Raw genomic sequence first — 19,197 nt, 5'->3', positions numbered from 1 at the left:
AGACTGCTTTCCATTCACTACATGCCATATATGCCGTGTGGAAAGAGGATACTATGGCCTACATCATGCGCTTGATCTAAAAGCCACCAACATCAGAGGAAAGACCTCCATGGGCTTTGATTCATCCCACAGTTGATGCCAATGTCATCCTGAAGAGAACTCCAAGCTCATTATCAAAATGTGGTTGATAGTTGAAGATCTTTGGGACAATATAAAAATGGGCCTCAGTGCGTGCATCTACAATGTTACTTGGGTGACTGCAAAAGATCCTTCTTGCTTTGAAGCAGACATTAATTTTGCCATCAGCCCTCAGGAAACTCCAACTGGTACAGAGCACTGTAGTGTGCCTCCTCAGCAACACGGGCTATTGCGAGCATATCAAACCTGTCTTCCACTCCTCATACAACATTGACTCAAGTTCAAGGTTTCAGTCCTTATCTTCAAGGGGCTCAAAGCTCTGGGATATGTAAAAGTTTGCCTAAAGCTCTGGGATGAGGACCATGGTTGACCGCTTCTTTAACATAAGGGTAAGATTTGTCCGTGCAGGAGACAGAACTTTTGCAGGAGCCAATGCAAGACTATGGAACAAACTCCCATGGGAAGTAAGGACCATCACAAACCTCCCCACCTTCTGCAGCTCCTGCAAGATGCACTTCTTCAGCCTTCCTACTCTAACAAACAAAAAGCAGCGTGTGCATTTAAAAACGAACAAAATCCCCCGCCCCCCAAACCTGACCAAAAATTTCATCTCACACACAATCCTCTCCTGTGGAGCGGATAAGAGAGAGAATGAACTACGTCTGCCAGATGTTAGTCCTGTCACTTAAGGCACTGTGTGGAGGAGCTCAGGTACAGTGGTGACGAGGATAAGGATAGAACAGGATTTGTTCACACAAATAGCCAATTCTCACAGGTAGGATCAAATTTACCGAAAAATAGAGAGGTCCCAGTTTGTGTGGAGAAACTGTGGGCAGTTTTGCACCTAATTTTGCTTTACTTGTGTAGTCGTGGTAATTGCATACAGAGTGAGGTGTTTGTGAATGCAGATGGCAGGTCGGTGCCATTTGTATGTGTAATTATTCATTGCATGTACAAATACAGATGTACTGTATCATCGTGCTCTTTTGCTTAAATTCCTGGGATTCTAGCTTTCTGAAAATTTGGCACGTGGATTCTGAGCTTTGCAAACACAAACAATTGATTGCAAAGTGTGGCAGGTGCAAATGTAGGGGCAGATTATGCCCTGGTTATGTGCCTGTGCATGGGAGTAAGGGGACATATTATGAGTAGCAGCATGGTGGGAGGAGGGCAGGCTCTATAAAGCCACTATTTCCCCTCTTGTGCACATGGATGGGCAGTCAGTGTTACGATGAAAAAGTGAAGCATTAGCTCTCTCCCCCACAATATACCAGCCAGCTCCGCTGATCCATATATAGGGATGGTGCAGATTATCTCTCCCATGGAGCAAGGGGGCAACCGGAGACCAGACATCTCTCTCCAAGAGATGGTTCCTGGTCTGGTTCTAACGGCAGAGCAGCTACACACTGCCTCTTACTCAGGGTATGTGGCAAAACCACAGCTGAGCCCTTGAAAGTCATTTTTTGAAGCTCGGCTTTGAGAATTTTGGGAAGTATTATTCTGGGGGCTGAGCACAACAAAAATCACAATAATAAAATACTGATTTAATAAATACTAAAAGGCTGACTTAAACTGACGAGAGTCAGGGGGCTAAATTCTGCTGTCTTTACTCTGCAAAACTCCCACTGAAACAAATGATATTTTTACCCGAGTGAGGAGTGAATAAAAACTGAGTGCAGTAGAAAATACTGTATTGTTTGGCTCAAAAATTTTCAAGTCACCCTCTTCATTGCTGGCCTCTGCTATAGTTTGCTAGAGGGTGGTGCAGTGGAGTTCAGAGAAAATGACAGGATAATATGGAACAAGACCTAAGAGCTTTTAGGGTGAATTACCATAAGTGGGGAAAACAATCTATTGACATAGAGGTAGAGGCAAATTGTGAGAGCAGCCAAGGATCTCCATGGTCTATAGAGCCAGGGAGGGGGAAAGTAAGTAAGTGTTGCACTGGAATCCTGGCACTCCATTGTTGATGTACTTGATGCATGAGGAGACACTGGAGGTAGTGTACGTACCATGTATAATCCTGGAGCGTTAACATCCTTCCTGTCCTGCAGGAAAGGGAGTGTTTGCTTTACAGGAACTTCATGTTATTCCATGGAAGTTGCCTGCAGGACAGGTAGAATTATAGCCCCACCAGGGTTGTACCTACTACAGTAAGCAGCATAATTGTTGTTTATTATTTTTGTGCTGGGAGCTTCACAGAAACCAGTAAAATCACATCCTGCAAATGACTTCCTACACAAAAATGATGTGTCCAGTTTAAGATCATTCAAACAATTGAGCCTCGCTTATGATAAAGTGTAAACTCAAAATTGTTTATAAGAGAAAGAGGGCTGTTGTATGTATTTATGTAGATATTCTAGCACACCCATGTTCAGTGCTTATCCTCATCAATACAGACTTTCCTTTACAAAAATTATTTCCTCTTTTCTTCTATATCCCTATGTCTTTCTCTCCCAGTCCTTGTCTGGTAATTAATTTATTTCCTGCTAAATGACAAACTGCTTCTTTCTTTTTATTTATATGAGAAATTCCATTCTTACTCACAAAATACACTTAGACTGCTTCAGGTGAAAATTACCATGTCAGGCCAGACGGACACAATAATTGGAATCCAACACAGCTCTGAAATATTCTATTTTTATGATAAATCAGTAATGAGCAAATTTGTAAAACCAAAAGAAAGAACAGTATGAATTAAAGCAAAATGTTCCAAGCACAGTGCAAATGGTATGAATGCTAGAGTTGGTTCTGTCTCCAGCTTTACCGGTAACTTGAAACCCTCTCCAGGCTACGATTGCAGGGCTTTTTGACTTTTAAGCTGGATAAATCAGACTTGAGAGTCATACTCAGAACTGTGTCACACTTTCTTAAGCTCAGTCGACCCTCTGAGAGTCTTCTCAGCAGTAGCAAGACACTTGGGGGGCAGGTTGGGGGCTATGGATGGGTGAAATCCTGGCCCCATTGAACTCAGTGGGAGTTTTGCCATCAACTTTTCAATGGAACCCAATTTCACCCTGGTGCTCTCCTCCTTATTGTTTTAACCTCCCATTCTTCCACGTTATGGAGTCTCAGGTCATGTAGATGATCACCCAATTTGTGTGCGAAAATGCTGTTCCTTCATTTTTCTCAAAGCCTCTCCTTGCTCCTCCCACATGTAGTATTGTCCCAGTCTAAGGACTAGGGCTCAAAACCAGAAAGGGTTTGTCATAGTGAGATGGTGCTTTGGGTTGTTCTTTTAATGCTGCCTTTGTTTGAAAACATTGATTTATTGCCTGCGTCTTTTTTCTCTGGTGTCTCAAACAGAGTGTGTTCTTTTGTCTACTTTTCTCTAAAGGGAGGATCTTTACAGGCATTGGGTTTGGTAAATTCCTCTTCCTCGTAACTTGAACTTGCTAGTACATTAACCTCTACGACCCAACCCTGCTCTTACCTGCTTGCTGACCCATCCCGGCGGTGGTGTCCCAAATTTAGTGGTGCCCTATGCATCCGCGTATGGGGCATATGCCTTAGGACGGCCCTGCCAGCACCATCTCTGCTTCTGCCATGGTGAGTTAGATCCCTCCATCTCTGCCTGCCCTGTACAGACTCCAAGGAATCAGAGAAAATTGCTGCCCCACACTTCGGTCTTGACTGAAACACATCCTGCGCTCCACCCGAAGGCTCCTCACTTGCAGGTGCCAGTCCAGTTGCACAGACCAGGGGCGCCCCTGTAAACTCCTATCCTAGCAGGTCTCATTGACTTGGGTTCAGCAGCAGCCCAGATCCTGTACATTCCCCTGATAGGCAAGGCCATTCCCAACCTCATAGAGACTGTTGATGGTTCCCCTTTGTCTTCTGGCCCAATAACAAGGAGACAACTCTATCTTAGGAATTCCACCTGACAAACAGGCTATTATCAACAAGCAATCGCATGATTCCCAGGAAGGGATCAAGTACTTAAGGAACTGCATCTATGTGCTTGTTCCCCCAGGACCCACAAGAGTCCTTCAGCTATGCCCTACTTTCCCCTCGCAGGACACTTGGAGGCACTTCAAGACACAATGACTAATATCTTGCTCTTGTTTGGTGGTCCTGGATTCGCTCCATGACACATTCATTCATTGCCTCCTGTGATGTTTGTGCCTGCACCAAGACACCATGCACAAGCCCTGCAGTCTCCTCCAGCCTTTGGACACCCCATCTCAACCCTGGGCAGCCATCACCATGAACTTTATTGCAGAATTTCAAAAGTCCAACAAATTTACAACAATTTTGACATTAGTGGACCACTTTATCAAGATGGCCTACTTTGTTGCCTGTACAGGCCTCCCCTGTGCTGAAGAGACACCCCAGATATGGATTAACCATGTAGTTTGCCTCCACGACCTCCTAGAGGGCATCACCTTCAATAAGGAGTCTCAGCTCATGGCCCTGTTTTGGCACAAGACCATGTGCCTGCTGAGGGTCTGCGCATAGCTTTCCTCCACTTATCATCCCAAACCAAAAGGGCCAACCAAATTCTTAAGGAAATATCACCAGGATAATTGGTCCTCATGTCTCTCTTACATGGAGTTTGCATATAACGAAGACCATGTGTCTACAGGTCAAAGCCCTTTTCATGCCAGTTTTTGGCATCAACCCTGATTCCACCTGCAATTACCTGCATCCTCTCCCAAGCCAGCCGCCTACGGCTTAGTGGAGTGGGTTCATCAGGCCCAGGAAGAAGTGAAGGATCACCTGGAAAAAGCAAGACATACTATAAATGGTATGCAGACCAGCACTGACAGCAAGGCCGCACCTACCTGGTGGGAGAAAAAGTATAGCTCTCCACGGAGCATCTCCACACAGACAGACCTGCTCACAACTTGTGGTTCCTTGGCCCTTTTAAGATCCTGTGACAGGTTAATCCAATCACTTGTGAACTTCAACTACCCTGCTCTCTGAAGATTCAGCTGTGCACATATCACTTTTGAAATCCTACATGGAAAACCCTTTCTTTTACAGAAGCCAGCCACCTTCTCCAGCAGTACAGGTACAAGACCACAAGGAATACATGGTTCACCAGATCCTGGACTCTAAATGTAAACATGGCAGGCTCTGGTATCTTACTGAGTGGGAGGGGCATGTTCCTGAGGAGAGTACCTGGGAGCCGGTGGAAAATATACACCTCACCTGCACAAGTGTTCCACAGAAATCACCCCCGAAAGTCCCACTTCACCCTAGGGTACCCTTAGTGAGAGGGTGATGTCATGAACTGCAGGTCTCAAACCCTTGTCTTGACTGGTTCCCTGCTTGTATTTAAACTGAGCACTGGAACAGGAAGATGTCCATGCAACTGGGTTTCCCTTGCTTAGGACAGCCTTCCTTGTGTTTCCTGCTCCTACTTCCTGTCTCTGATCTGCTGGTAGCCTGACCCTGCCTGCTTCCTACATAAGAACATATGAACAGCAATACTGGGTCAAATCAAAGGTCCATCCAGCCCAGGATCCTGTCTTCTGACAGTGGCCAATGCAAGGTGCTTCAGAGGGAATGAACAGAACAGGCAATCATCAAGTGATCCATCCCTGTTGCCAACTCCCAGCTTCTGGCAAACAGAGACTAGGGACACCATCCCAGTCCATCCTGGCTAATAGCCATGGATGGAGCTATTTGCCATGAATTTATCTAGTTCTTTTTTGAACCCTGGCACCTGACTCTTTGTTTACCCTCTGGCATATCTCAGACTTTGATCTACTGGTATCCAAACTGACCTGGCCTGGCTCCGCGTCCTTCTCCAGCCACTAGATCAGTTTGCCCACATCTTAGTCATGACATTTAGGCACTTTTGAAAATTTTACCTGATATTTCTATCACCATAATATCTGAGCATTTCACAAATATTTAAAAATGAAAATAATAATCTCTTCCTTTCTTCCTTCCCTGTATATATTATAGGGCACTATCCAGATAATTTGGATGCAATGTTAAATTTTGTAAAGGGAAGTTATTATAAGCGAAAGCTCAAAAGGATTGGTACCCAATTAAAAACAATTCCAATTAAAAAGGGAGTTGTTAAAGTAATAAACACTCCTTTGCAGTTTTTGAAAGAACATGGAAATGAAGTGTCAGTGTTTTTTATCCAAAGCAACTGCTCACAATATATAAATTGCAGCATGGAGAGCTGAGATGTCAAACTGAAGCATGGTCTACACCTAAAACTTAGGTTGACCTAGCTATGTTGCTCAGGACTGTGAAAAATGTTATGCCTTGTGTGGCATAGTTATGTTAGGTCGACCTAAGCCCCACTATAGGTGCAGCTAGGTCCACAGAAGACTTTTTCCATCAATCTAGGTACCACCTCTCGGAGAGTTGGATTATCTACATCTAAGGGAAACCCGCTTCTACCCATGTAGGAAGTATCTACAGTACAGCAGCACAGATGTAGTGTAGGCAGCCCCTGAGTGAAAACAGAAGTAAAATTGACTTTGTTGATTTCCGTTGTTCCCAGTGGGAGAAATACTGAAAGGAAACAAGGAAAATAAGTAGTGCTATGTAAACTAGATTGTTTACCTTTAATAATCTAAGGGGTTTTTAGTATTGTTAATGAAGGACCGTGTTTGTATACAACGTAAGTTTTTTTAAGTTGACAGTGTCATTAACACTATATAAACACCATATTTAGGAAATAGCTTGCGAACCGTGTGGAAACGATTGTCTTTCAAGGGAAACTGCAATGTGTTAACCCATGATGAGAGTACAGTATTTCGCTACTAAATATAAATCAATAATTGTTGGCCTATGGTGCTGGTTAAACAAGATTAATTTACATGTGTATTCAAGTCCTCCGAGGATGATATTATATGTGGCCTCAGAGGAAAAGTTCTATATTCAGAGCATTACAGACATCAATTAGGCCTCTGAGTGTTAAACATTGATTAGGTCTCATAACATTCCTGTGAAGGAGACAAGTATTATTTCATTTTCCTAAAGCTGGTTAGACTGAGGTATAAAAATTCAAGTGGCTGGCATGAAGTCATGTAGCAAGTCCAATCAAAGCCAGGAATAGAACCCAGGCAGCCTGGCTCCCAGTCCCTTGCTATTGATGGCTGACCCCACTTCCTACCCACAGTGTCTACAACTGTAAAGCTAAGGACATGTTTTTGGTGATAGCATATGACTGTTTTCTAGTTCTTTTGTTTAAATTTAGCTTCTGTGTTAAAATGATAATTTAATGGATGTAAGCACTCATGTAAAAAAGTGTTTGGATGCCTTTGGAACTGTACACATAATTTATCCCATGCAGCTTTCCATTAAAGGGAATTTCAGCATTTTCAATCTTTTCTTTATGCTGTTACTGTTGCCTCTGATTAAATAATGCTTGTTTCTCTGATACTAGTGTACAGTACATGCTTCCATGCATTTATACAAAATAAATTATAAATATAAAAACCAGTATTGCCAACCCCAACTCTTCAAAAATAATGAAATGAAATTGGCTTTAAAAACATGAGGCTTTTTTAAAATTAATATTTGGGTTCTTTTTATTCGCCTTCAGGTTGCTTTTGGGTCATGTTTTCAAACTTTTCTCCAGAACCATGAAGGCTAGAAACTGTTTCCCCCTTCCCCTAAGGAAAATCTCTATCATTACATTTGCACTTTTACGGACTTTTGTCTTGGTGTTTGTAGGGGGGGAAAAAAAAAGCGTTTTCCAGGTTTGGAAGGGCCATGTATGTTTCATCCCTTTCAGCCCAAGAGTTGCCAGTCTGTGAGGTAAGTTCGTGCTGCACAGATTGTGGAAGCTAGATAATGTGTGCAGTTAAATAAAGAATAGTAACGACCAAGGCCCTGATTCTGCACATCTCCAAGCACATCAAGAGTTAAGGGGGCTTTGTTTGGGTGGAGAGACTTGCTTTTAGGGTTGGCTCCATATTGTTCATGGTCCTTATGCAAAAACTCCCTCCTTTGTATGCCCCATGCCAGGGGGTGTGATGGAGTATATAAACCCCACACTGGTCAAGAAGGGGTTAAGAAGTGATTCTGGGTTTAGGTGACTCCACCCCACCACACTTGTAGAGCGTACTGCAGCTGATGGAGGAGATTAACAAGGAGCCAGAGGAGCAGCTTGGGGGGAACGGAGAGGGAGATGAAATGGCAGAGGAGGAGAAACCTGTCTTGGGAGTGCCTGAGGAAGGGTGAGGCCTGCAAATGGCAGCTACTCTAAGCCCTGGAGGAGGGGCCACAGAAGAGACCCAAGTGTGAGGCAGCTGGGAGTTTTCTCTCTTGGGCTGAGAGAAGCCTGGGAGGCAGAGTCCTGAGCTGGAAGCCTGACTGGAGATAGAGGCTGATCAGGGACTGCAGCCTGCCTGAAGCCATGGGCAGAGGGAGAGTGTGACAGCCTTGGGTAGTGGGAGTGAAATCCAGGCACTTTGGGCTAGTGTGAAGCTGAGCTAGCTTGGAAAGAAGACAGCAAGCAGCTGAGCCCAGCTGGGCTGAAGATTCAGTTGTTTGTGCTATTTTTGGTTGGACTTCAAGTGAAAGACTTTGAGGCCTTGTGGGGAAGCCAGTGGTGGGAAGCGGCCCAGGGGGGCAGCTCTGAAGCACTCCAGGGGGTCTTAGTGCCCTCGGATAGAGACTGATGGAGAGGGAGGGCTGGGAACTTGTGGAGGGGGCATAAATCCCTCCCTCTCTCCCACCCCTGGCAAAGGAGAGGATAGAGACTTTGTAAGCTCTGTGTCAAGGGCATGCCACATTCAGGGGCCCAGAGGTAGGCCGAAGGCCCTTTCTTTTGTGAGGATATTGGCCTCTATATGTTTTGTTGGACTCTGTTACCCTGGAAGGGGATGAACTCAATTGTCTACCCAGCCAGAGGGCCGAGTCACTTTCTACCAAAAGGTGGACCACCACAATGTTGGAGCGATTGCTGGTGAGGGACGCTAGAGAAGGAGGAGAGTTGGGACCCAGTGACCTTACCACTACACAGCACCACCGGTAAGCCAGGCCTCATCACAAGGTTTCTCATATTGCTGTTCTGCTCAGGGGGAGCTAAGTGACTGCTCCCTCTCTATGACCTTGTGGTGTTCTACTTTTTCAAGTGTGTCAGAGAGGAGACACTGAGCATGGCACAGCCTACACATCAGCCCTATGCATAGACGGATCTACAGGATTGTGCCCCTTTTGCAATTCCACTGGGATGGTGCCGCTCCACACTGGCTGCAACACAGGTCTCTGTGCCACTTGCACAATGCAGTCCTGTGTGCAGAATCACCCTTCCAAAGCCAGATATCACGTAGCACAGCCACTCCTGTATATAGAACTGCATCATTGCTGGCAGTCCTGGGCTCTAGAGCAGCGTGAGCTATACTGTCTCATACTTTGTGTGACTCGCATATGTCAAAGCAAGGGTGGTAGCGATGGAGGAGTAGAAGTAGTCTTAGAAAATTATATTGAAGACAATGATTCTTTGCTCATTTTCTTGGATGTGAACAGAAGGTCAGGTGGAATGAAGTCAGACTCATTACATTACTAACAGCACTTATTGTTGCTGCGATCTTTGCAATTTTTGGATGGAAAATCAGTTTTAAATTTAATGTCCTCTCATAAGAAAAACCTCTGTATGCCTAATTTCTTTTAAAACATAGGAGTCTATTCAATGTTTTTACCAGATCACTTTATAATACCCCCTTTTCTGTATGGCATCTATTTACCAAATTCATTTTGATTCCTGTAAAATTGAAAATCACTAAATTGCAATGAAGTTTCAATATTTTTATTCAAAGCAGCTTCTCACAATGTATAAATACTGCATATTAACACACATGAAAAATACAACTTCTAAGGCACCCAGAAATGTGTCCATACACTAGTTACAGGACCATCAACAAATATATTGTGTACAATTTGATGTAGACAGTCAATATTTGATATATCAAGATACAAGTCCCTCCGTACTATACCAGTTTCAGAAAATATTTACAACACTGTGATAAAGGGGTGCCTGTACCCTTATAATATTATATTATGTACTCATTACAAATATTAGAAACGGTTTTAGTCTGTTCCATGACATTCTGACAAAATAACTTAAGGGCCTAATTTGCAAACTTCTATCTTTAATTTCTTGTGCAAGTTACAAGTTTGAAATCAAATAAATGTACATAGACAGATTTTGTGAATTTTTGGTTCTTTGCTTCATCTCAGAGGTTTGGTAATAAGCCTTACCAATAGACATGCCAGCTTAGCAGAACATTGCTCATTTTCCAATAAGTCTAGTGGATACATTTCCCCCCTTACGCTCAAAATGAATGAGAATGAAATGTTCATAGCAGGAAGAGACCATTTGATCATCACTATAAATGTCAGACTAGTTCACTTGCTAAGTAACTAATGCTCTGTTAGAATAATGTAGTTCTTTGGTCCTTTGTTTTTATGGAAGGCATATTTTTATTCACTAGAAATCACAAGCCTGTCAACCTGTTGGTAAGTTAGGGAATGACTTTCAGTGTAGTATTTAAAGTAGTGGTAAAGAGATTTAATATGGCTTAAAACATACGGTTAACTGGGTAGACACAGATAACACATCCAGGATAGTGAATACTTAAATGTACTATGATTAAGATTGTCTATAAATCTCTTATGTAAACTTCTTTAGTGTCCTCCTAAAGAGTGCTGGCTTTAGCCAGATTTGACTTTTATAGACCCAGCCACAAAAAGCCTGAGATTAACTACTGTGGTTGGGAGAACAATATGCACAGTTTATATAGAACAAAGCCCAAACTGACAAGTCTCTAACTATGTTGTTTTAAAAAAACAAAAACAAAAAACAACAACCCGTATTATCCTTTTCACAAGAAAAACTTAAGGCCCTGTACTCTGATTTTGCCAACTGTTTTAGATTATTTGGGGAAGTCCTTAATATTACATATGTAGTTGCGAGGTTTTAAGATTTGTTGTACCTAATGGTAAGGCTTATTCACAAATGCAATAAATTTACAAATTACACTTTAAACTCAGTTACTTCAAGGCTGGCAAAAAACAAAACAAAACAAAACAGAAAACCTGCCCACCATCACCAGCAAACCTGTCTGTATATCCCTAATATTAAAAGAGCATTTTATTCTAGTGAAAAACTATTGGCACAAAACCAGTATACTATAGATTAAAATAAGAATTAATAGTAGTGAAAAAGATTGCCTAAAACGCATACCCTAATCTACCACAGAAATATAAAAGTTTATATTCTGAAAATATATACTGTATTAAAGTTTGTAAGCTTATTCATTTAAACAGAAATGTACTGAAGTAGTAAACTAAACAACACTTATCTACAGCAAAAAATATACATGCAAGACAACACAAAATAAATTGCTTACCTTGAATATCTACAAATGCAAAACTGCAGATTTTAAAGGTTGTACAAAACAATTTACACAAGAATAAAATAACATACTTAACAACAAATTGCATTTATATTTTTAAATACTGTGAATATTAGTAAAGGTACCCAGACTAATATGTACAGTATATCTATGTATCTGAATAGCAAGTAAAGACCGAAACAGAAGAGAAAATCAATTCTGAGCCTTAAATACTCGAAAAGGAAGATTTTGAAATTATTAGCGTTTTTCTGAAAGAAAAACAAATTCTATGGAAACTAGATTGTAACTGTTTAGACATGAATAATTAAACATGATTAGCGGTTTTTATGAAAAAACAAATTTCAACCATTCCTCTGTCAAACAAAATATTAACGTGAATATTTGAAAATGCAGTTGAAATGATGCATTTAAAAAGTTGATTGCATTATGATTCTTTTTTGTTCTAAAACCTTCTGTGGTAAAACACATCTTCATACTGCTGAGAGCAATTTTCCTAGATATATCAACATATAACAAGCACAATATTGAAATAAACTTTCTAGTATTTTATTGACACATTTTACATGACCTGGAGTTGTACCTCTCTGGACCAGTATAAGAAAAAATGGAAGTTGGGGCATCATGATACTTTTCCTGATTTTTCTAAAGTCCCATACTGAAAGCCTGATTGTACAAACACTTATGCACGTGACTAATCCCATTGAAGTCAGTGGGACTACTGAAGTAAGTGACTTATGTGCATGCTTATGAGATTGGGTTCTATGGCCCTGATCCAGCAAAGCCTTTAAGCATGTGCGTAACCTGAACACACATTTCAATTTTGCTAGGGGGCCTAAGAAGTAAGCAACCCTTAATGTATAACAAGTGCTGTATCAACCATTTCGTATTTTTACTGAAAGAATTACCCTTTGTTTTAGACCACTGAAAAATAAGTCACTTCATAATCATGTACAATGTTGCATTTTTGAAGACATTTAAACAAATTCTAACTACAGGTCAGATTCTGCCTTTTTTTTTTTTTTTTTACTTTAAGCAGAACTTGGGGGCAGGGGAAGGGGGAAGGAGTTCTGACTTCAACATAGTGCTCTGCTTAAAAATAAATAAATAAAAAATAATAAAAAATAAATGGCACAATTTGGCCCTAGGAACATATATAGAATGTAAATGGAAGGTACTTTACATTTAACTATGAAAAAGGAAAAAATGTGGAAACCTATCGCTCACTAGAATTGTCGGTTTGCAATCTGACAAAGACTTTATTGAGACTCTTTTTTTTTGAAAGATTGTAAGGAAACAATGAACAAACCCCTCAGCTCACTTGTGGTTCTTTTAAACTGTAATCTGGTCAGTGAGCTCAAGGATGGAGAACAAGTGCACAAATCACTAAAGAAACAAAGGTGCAAATTTTCTGCTTTGAGAGATTTTGATTTGGGCATACTAACATGGCAGTTCGATTCACTGAATGTGTTCATATTATTTCCTCCCTAACTGCCTGCTAGACTTTTGAATCTAGGGTTCAAAGGTCAGTATCACTGAAAAATATTAGGGTCACATTTTAAAACAGCAAATTAGATTTATTATTTTTGGTCACTTATGGACTGTTTTTATGGATAGCCATAGACTTTTAATTAATTAATTAATTGTTCATAACTAGATCATGGGGTGGCCAGCCATGGAGTATTGGAAAAGCAAAACAAAAACTCTGTCTCCACCCAGTTCAAAACCTAGCACCGTTTTATAAAACTCCTATCTCAGACCCAGACGCCTCCAGAGTATTAATTATCCCACAATTGAGCAATCAGGCAGTTAGACTAAGGCTCACAAGGGTTTGTTTCTAGACTTCAGACCAAAAGGAGATGTTTAAACCTGAAGAACAATATAATGCCACATAAGGGCACCACACACCCTGTTATTAATGTCCAGCTAATAGGAAAATAGTAAACTTAAAGCATTTTGTTGGCAAGCCCTTCAATGCTCTTCAAGAAGGCAGGAAGTGAAGAGAGACTTGTGTGGGACTCACAATTGCAGCTTCCACTGATTTTCCTTAATAAGTTTAACAAACTAGAACTTGACTTCAATACATCTTTGTACAATTTCACACATAAAGGAACATGTACGTACATGGCTGTCACTATTAGTGCCCACACATTTGGTGATTTCTGTATGTTCTTTATTGTATACACACCTCACTGTTAAAAATGCACTGGGGCACTTGCATTCTCATGTGAAACCATTAATCCAGTCAAGGGAAGTATGAAAATAATATCTGTATGATCAACAAACAGTTGCATACAAACACAAAATAAATAAGTTAAATAAATTCAATGAAAGAAAAAAATCCCAGTAGTTCCCCCCCCCCCCCCCCAAAAAAAACAAAAAACAAACAAACCTAACTTTACATATTATACATATAAATTATCAGGTTTTTCCATTACATTGTTAGAACTTAAAAAAATAATTAAAATATTTCTGAAGTATAGTAATCTCGGTCTGCAGAGCGTTACTGTGACCTGATTTTCAGATTGAGCCCTCAGTGTCAGCACAGACATTTGTTGCAAAGCAAGAATAAGTTTAAAAAAAGGACAGACAAAATAAATCATTACAGATGGTGTGCCTTACTGGGCCATAGTAGTGCTTTTCAGCACGTGGAATGTACACTTCTAACTGGATGAGCATGTGAATGATGCACTCAGTAGAATTTATGTGCACTGACCAAGCCTGCCTCCATCTTGATTACACAAAATAGCTGTGTAACTTCTCCATTTAGCTCACAAGGAAATTGACACAACCATCTGTATTAAGATACACTGTCACAAATTCATCTCAAGGATGCGTTCCCTCTGCTTTTCAAACACAAGTAATGTTTGAACTCTGTTTACACTTGGAATGTTTTTTCTTGAAGTGAAACTGTGACTTCAGACTTCATAAATTTTGTCTTGCAAGTAGCTGAATAATGAATCCAGTCCTTTGGAAGAACTCCACAGCTGTTTTAACATCTGACACTCTTTTTCATTCACATCTTCAAGTCCAGATTTCAGGAAGCTCCGCACCAGGCATTTAGACTCTTCTAATACCTAAAGTGAAAATATTAGCGAAGATTTTTTTTTTGATCTGTTCAACTTATTATGGACAGCAGTATTAACAGTGTTTTACCACTTAAATAATTATCTCCGTGGTGTAGAGACGATGGACCTGATTTTTCAGAGGTATTAAACAGCCACCACTCCACCTGAAGTCAGTGGAAGCTGCTGATACTCAGCACAGGCATTTGTATTTATGCACTAGCACGAAGATTTTCAAAAGTAAAGAGTGATTTAAGGGGCCTTACTTAGGCCACCTTAATTTAGAAAGTGTTTTAAGCCAAATTAGGTTGTCTCCTTTACTTATTTTTACATACAAAACCCAAAAGGAACTCTATTAGTTAAACAAAATTGGGATATGTTCCATGCTTCACTGTGTTCCAAGGGCAGGGGGTTAATACAAGGTATTAGTGTTTGTAGAAAAGGGAGACAAAAGGGAGCAAGCTCTACCAAACAACTGAGTCTTAGACTAAGATATCCTGTCAGATTTGCACTGTAACTCATTGCTATTCCAGAACTGTGTTTCTTCTCAATAGACTGTAAACGGGTCAATTATAAGCAGCAGGGTTGTTGGGTTTTTTTTTTTTTTTGGTGGTGTTGATTTTTGTTTTGTATTTTTATGCACAGTTGTCCACAATGAACTCGAAGGAGACCATTATATTTGTTCTACTTTTGAGCTCAATCTAGACTCCTAACTCCTTTATAATTTTTAACCCTTTTGATAGGTAGCCTCATGTTTGGTCATATCTTAACACCTTCCTTCAATCTAACAGACCTCAGTAGAAGATGCTACACTTGATCCGTGTGTGTGGGGGGAATGGAGAATGCAGGATGAGATTCAGAGTGCTTACCAGAGGTGGCAGGTTCGTAGAAATTTTGTTGGTGCCCAGAAACCCCACCCCCGGGCGGGAGGGGGAGGGGGTGTTGTGTGGGGCCCCAGGCCTCCATGGCGGTCGGGAGGTGGGGTGGGCTGGCCCCAGGCCTGCGTGGGGGACAGGAGCTGGCCACTTCCTGTGGGAAGTTGAGTGACCCAGCCCCAGCCTGCTCCGCTCCCCTGGCTCCCAGGCTTGGGGGGAGGGGGGAACCACCCCCCCCCCCAGCACTCGGCGGTGGTGTGGCTGGGAGCCAGGGGAGAGGAGCAGGCTGGGACCGGGTCACTCCACTTCCCACAGGAAGTGGCCAGGCCCTGTCCCCCACAGGGCCTGGGGCCAGCCCCCCCCGCAGAGGGCTGGGGTGGGGGGGTTTCCCACACAGCCCCCCTGTGGAGCTCTGTGGCCAGCCCCCCCTGCTCCCCTCTGTGGAAGCCTGGGGCTGCGTAGGGCAACAAAACAGCTAGGGACGGCCCTGGCTGCTGCCCCTCACTGCAGCCTCACTGGGGGTGAAGGATGGGGCTGCCCCTTGCCCAATGTGGGGCAGGAGTGGTGACTGCGGGCAGGGTGCCCCCTGTGCTGGTGGAGGGTCCTGCTGGAAAAGGGAGGGGTCCAAGGCGGAAGGACAGGGTAAGGGCAGCCTGCCCTGCCACTAGTGGGTGGGGGCACTAGGACCCTGCGGCAGCAGTTGATGCCCGGAGCCAGAAGAGTGGAGGCAGCGTGGAGCTGCAGGGGAGAGGCAGGGATACTCCGGGGGGGCCGGGAGAGGTGCGTGGGAGTCGGGAGACACTTGGGGGGAGGTGCGTGGGGTGGCAGGTGGGGCCAGGGCAGAGACCCGTTCCCAAACATTGGTGGAGCTGGGCCCCAGGGCCCTGAATATTGCTAGAGCCTGGGCACCACGGGCCTATACAACTCGCTGCCCCAGCTTCCCAGCTCATATAATATAAGACGTATCAGCATGATCTGATAAGCTTATGCTGCGTTTCCAAAGACCAATTCATGGTGGATTTAGTTCTGAGTGTGTTTTCTGAGATGTAATCTACACTTGATTTAATTAAAAATCGTCTGCCTCTACTGTCTCTTGAACGACAGGTCTTTTAAGTGAAGTCAAGGAATGCTAAGATTGCCAGTGACATGCAGTATAACTAAGGAATTAAGTACAAATGGCTACCAGTTGCTTTCATTTTATTAGTGCTATTCCAGGGAGGCTGTGGTTTTCATTGTTTCTGTTTACGTTACATTTCTTTTAAAAGCTTAGATGGGGCTGGTGCAGGAATATACATGCCTCAAGGAAAAGGGCTTTGGAAAGTGAGGGCTATGCAGAGGTTTTAACAGCCACTAAGCTGCAATCAGAAAACAGGGAAGTAATGACCCCTTGGACCAGATTTTGCTCCCAAGATCCTTGCATAGACTTCAAGAAAATGCTCTGTGAGGTCAGAAACTGCATTGGGGGGGGAGGGGGAGGTAGGGAGTTAGTAGCCTGGTGATGGATGAAAGCAGGAGCTGGAGGGACACATTTCCCCTCCCCCGCAACTGGCTCCCCTTCATTGTGGGAGGGGTCTCTTTTAAAGGCTGTGGCAATGCAACTCCATCGGAGGCATGCTGCAGGGAGCAGAGGAGAAGCTTCAGGGAGGGACAGAGAGTCAGCATGGAGGTACAGGTCTCCTGCTGACTCCCTGGCTCTGTGTGTGGATCCCCCAGGTTCATCAATGAGCCCTACAATCCATTCCATATTGGGAAGGGGGGAAGTGAAAAAACCTGCCTCCCAATGAAACAATTGGGGAAGAAATCCATGAGCAATCCTTGCACAGACTTCCTTCCATTAGCCCCCCTCTACAGAGGTTTTACTACAGGAGTTGAGAATTGAGTTCCCTCCAGTACATGATCAGCCTTTGTAGCACACCTTCCCTGTGAGGGTGAAGTTATAGCGATATATTCCTTTTGCCTATACCTGAACAGGTTTCTATTTAATTCCTTAATACAAGTTGTAATCTAGCTGATAGAAACAAAAGCCGATAGATTTCCTACCACTGCACTGCAAGATGCCATTTCCTTTACTCGCAGCATCACTTCTTGACTGAATGTTGTTGGCCAAAATACTTGTGACACAAGTCCTCTGCTGCAGGCTTCCTGTGCCGTTAGCTTTCTCCCGCAGAACAACATTTCATTTGCCTGCAAAAGAAAAGGCTCACTCAAGATCTTGGGTGGTGATTTCCTTCATTCCTACACCACATATGCCTGATGCTATGGTCAAATAAGACCTGCAAATATTTTCATCCTTCTCCTTAGAGAGAAGTACTTATAAAGTGCTTTTGGCACTGACATCTAAGCATGGTATGGGCAAATTAAAAAAAATACATTAGCTGTTCATATCAGCATACTGATGTCAGTGATTTTACAAGAGTAACTGTCATTACATAGGCAATTCTATGGCACTGATCCATGACAGCAAGTATAAGCTATTATGCGGGTCAAATTCTGATCTTTTTTTTACACTGGGGTAAACTAAGTGACTAATGGAATTACTCCAGATTTACACTTGTGAAGCTGACAGCACAGTGTCAAGCCCCAGTGTACCTTATTAACTACTAGCCATTGCACGAATCTAGCATGGAGCAGAAAGATACTTTGAAACCTCCCAGATTAGCTTTGCCAAAGCACTTTGTCCCTTTCCTGACACATCCTTGAAAATGGCCCCTCTTCTCATGTCCCTTGAGCCTCTCTTCACCAGAGACTGTAAAATGCGACAGTCATAAAAACAGTGCAAAACAGTATGGAATTAACCAAGCCTGCTGAGCAATTCTAGGAGAAAAGTGCCTTACCAGAGCAACACCAAGTATTTGTGGGAATGTATACGATGAGCAGCCAGCTGGAGTGAGTCGGATCGTCGCATATGGGGTCTGAAACCAAGCCTTCTCGCTTGCCCAAACGATATCACACAGTGGTAAGATAGAAGCTCCCAACCCAAGAGCTGGGCCATTGATAGCAACTACAATTGGCTTCTTAAATTGAATAAAAGCTTTTACAAAATCCCTAAAATAAAAAAAAGGAAGTTCTTGAATAGGGAAACACTTAAATTAGTTCTTGAGTTTAAACTACTTATCAAAAAACAGATTTGAATGTCAAATGCCTTGCTCAGTTTTTATGCCTTCTATTTTCCAGCTGGGCTTTTCCCCAGATGAACAGTTCAGCTGATTTGTCTGTAATTAATTTATAAGAATACGATGGAATATCAAATGATTTCTCTTAAATTGGATTTGATTTGTGTGGAGTAACTGGAATGCCTGGAACATGGTAACTTTTTGCGGTATGGTTAGGGCTAGTATTATTTCTGGACCAATAAGGGATGGATTGTATATTTAGTGGCTCTAATTCAAGGAAGGTCAGGATGGATTCAGGTGGTCTTGCTTAGCTAACTTGATGGAGTCCTTTAAATATATTGCAGAATGAAAGAGGAGGAAAACTCAGTGGGTGCGGTGTTGTATACTTATGTTAAAGAACCCAAGGTTCTGCATCAAAGATTAATGGTAAGGTATCATACTGAGCCATGGAATAGAGATAAAAACAGGGTGATCTAAAGAATACACACAAGCTGAAAGAGAGAGACACAAAGGGGAACCACAAACTGGAAAAAACTACATTGAAATGAGACTGTAAGAGTGGTATCCAGAGATCACTTGAAGGATCTTTGTTAGAAGTGATTTAGATTAAAGTATAACAAAGATCTCCATGTCCCACCTCTTACAGCAAATTTGAAGTGAAGGGGGGGAAGAG

The 19,197-nt window shown here is 42.4% G+C and overlaps 1 protein-coding gene and 1 long non-coding RNA gene across 4 annotated transcripts in view; one reads left to right on the top strand and one right to left on the bottom strand.

The window, feature by feature from the left end:
• Nucleotides 1-19,197, top strand: part of LOC125645277 (uncharacterized) — a 344,743-nt gene that overhangs the window by 56,157 nt on the left and 269,389 nt on the right. The window lies entirely within an intron of this gene.
• CDYL2 (chromodomain Y like 2) overlaps nt 13,835-19,197 on the bottom strand; it is a 79,957-nt gene continuing 74,594 nt past the window's right edge. The window contains exons 5-7 of the mRNA XM_048870582.2: nt 18,246-18,456; nt 17,452-17,595; nt 13,835-14,548 (exon numbers count right to left, since the gene is read on the bottom strand). Coding sequence (XP_048726539.1) covers nt 14,390-14,548; nt 17,452-17,595; nt 18,246-18,456 — 514 coding nt within the window. The 3' untranslated portion in view covers nt 13,835-14,389. The remainder of the gene's footprint in view (nt 14,549-17,451; nt 17,596-18,245; nt 18,457-19,197) is intronic.

Source organism: Caretta caretta, chromosome 12 (assembly GCF_965140235.1).
Source record: "Caretta caretta isolate rCarCar2 chromosome 12, rCarCar1.hap1, whole genome shotgun sequence".
Classification (NCBI taxonomy): domain Eukaryota; kingdom Metazoa; phylum Chordata; order Testudines; family Cheloniidae; genus Caretta; species Caretta caretta.
The sequence above is the reverse complement of the archived record's forward strand: the minus strand, read 5'-3'. Positions and strand labels throughout refer to the sequence as shown.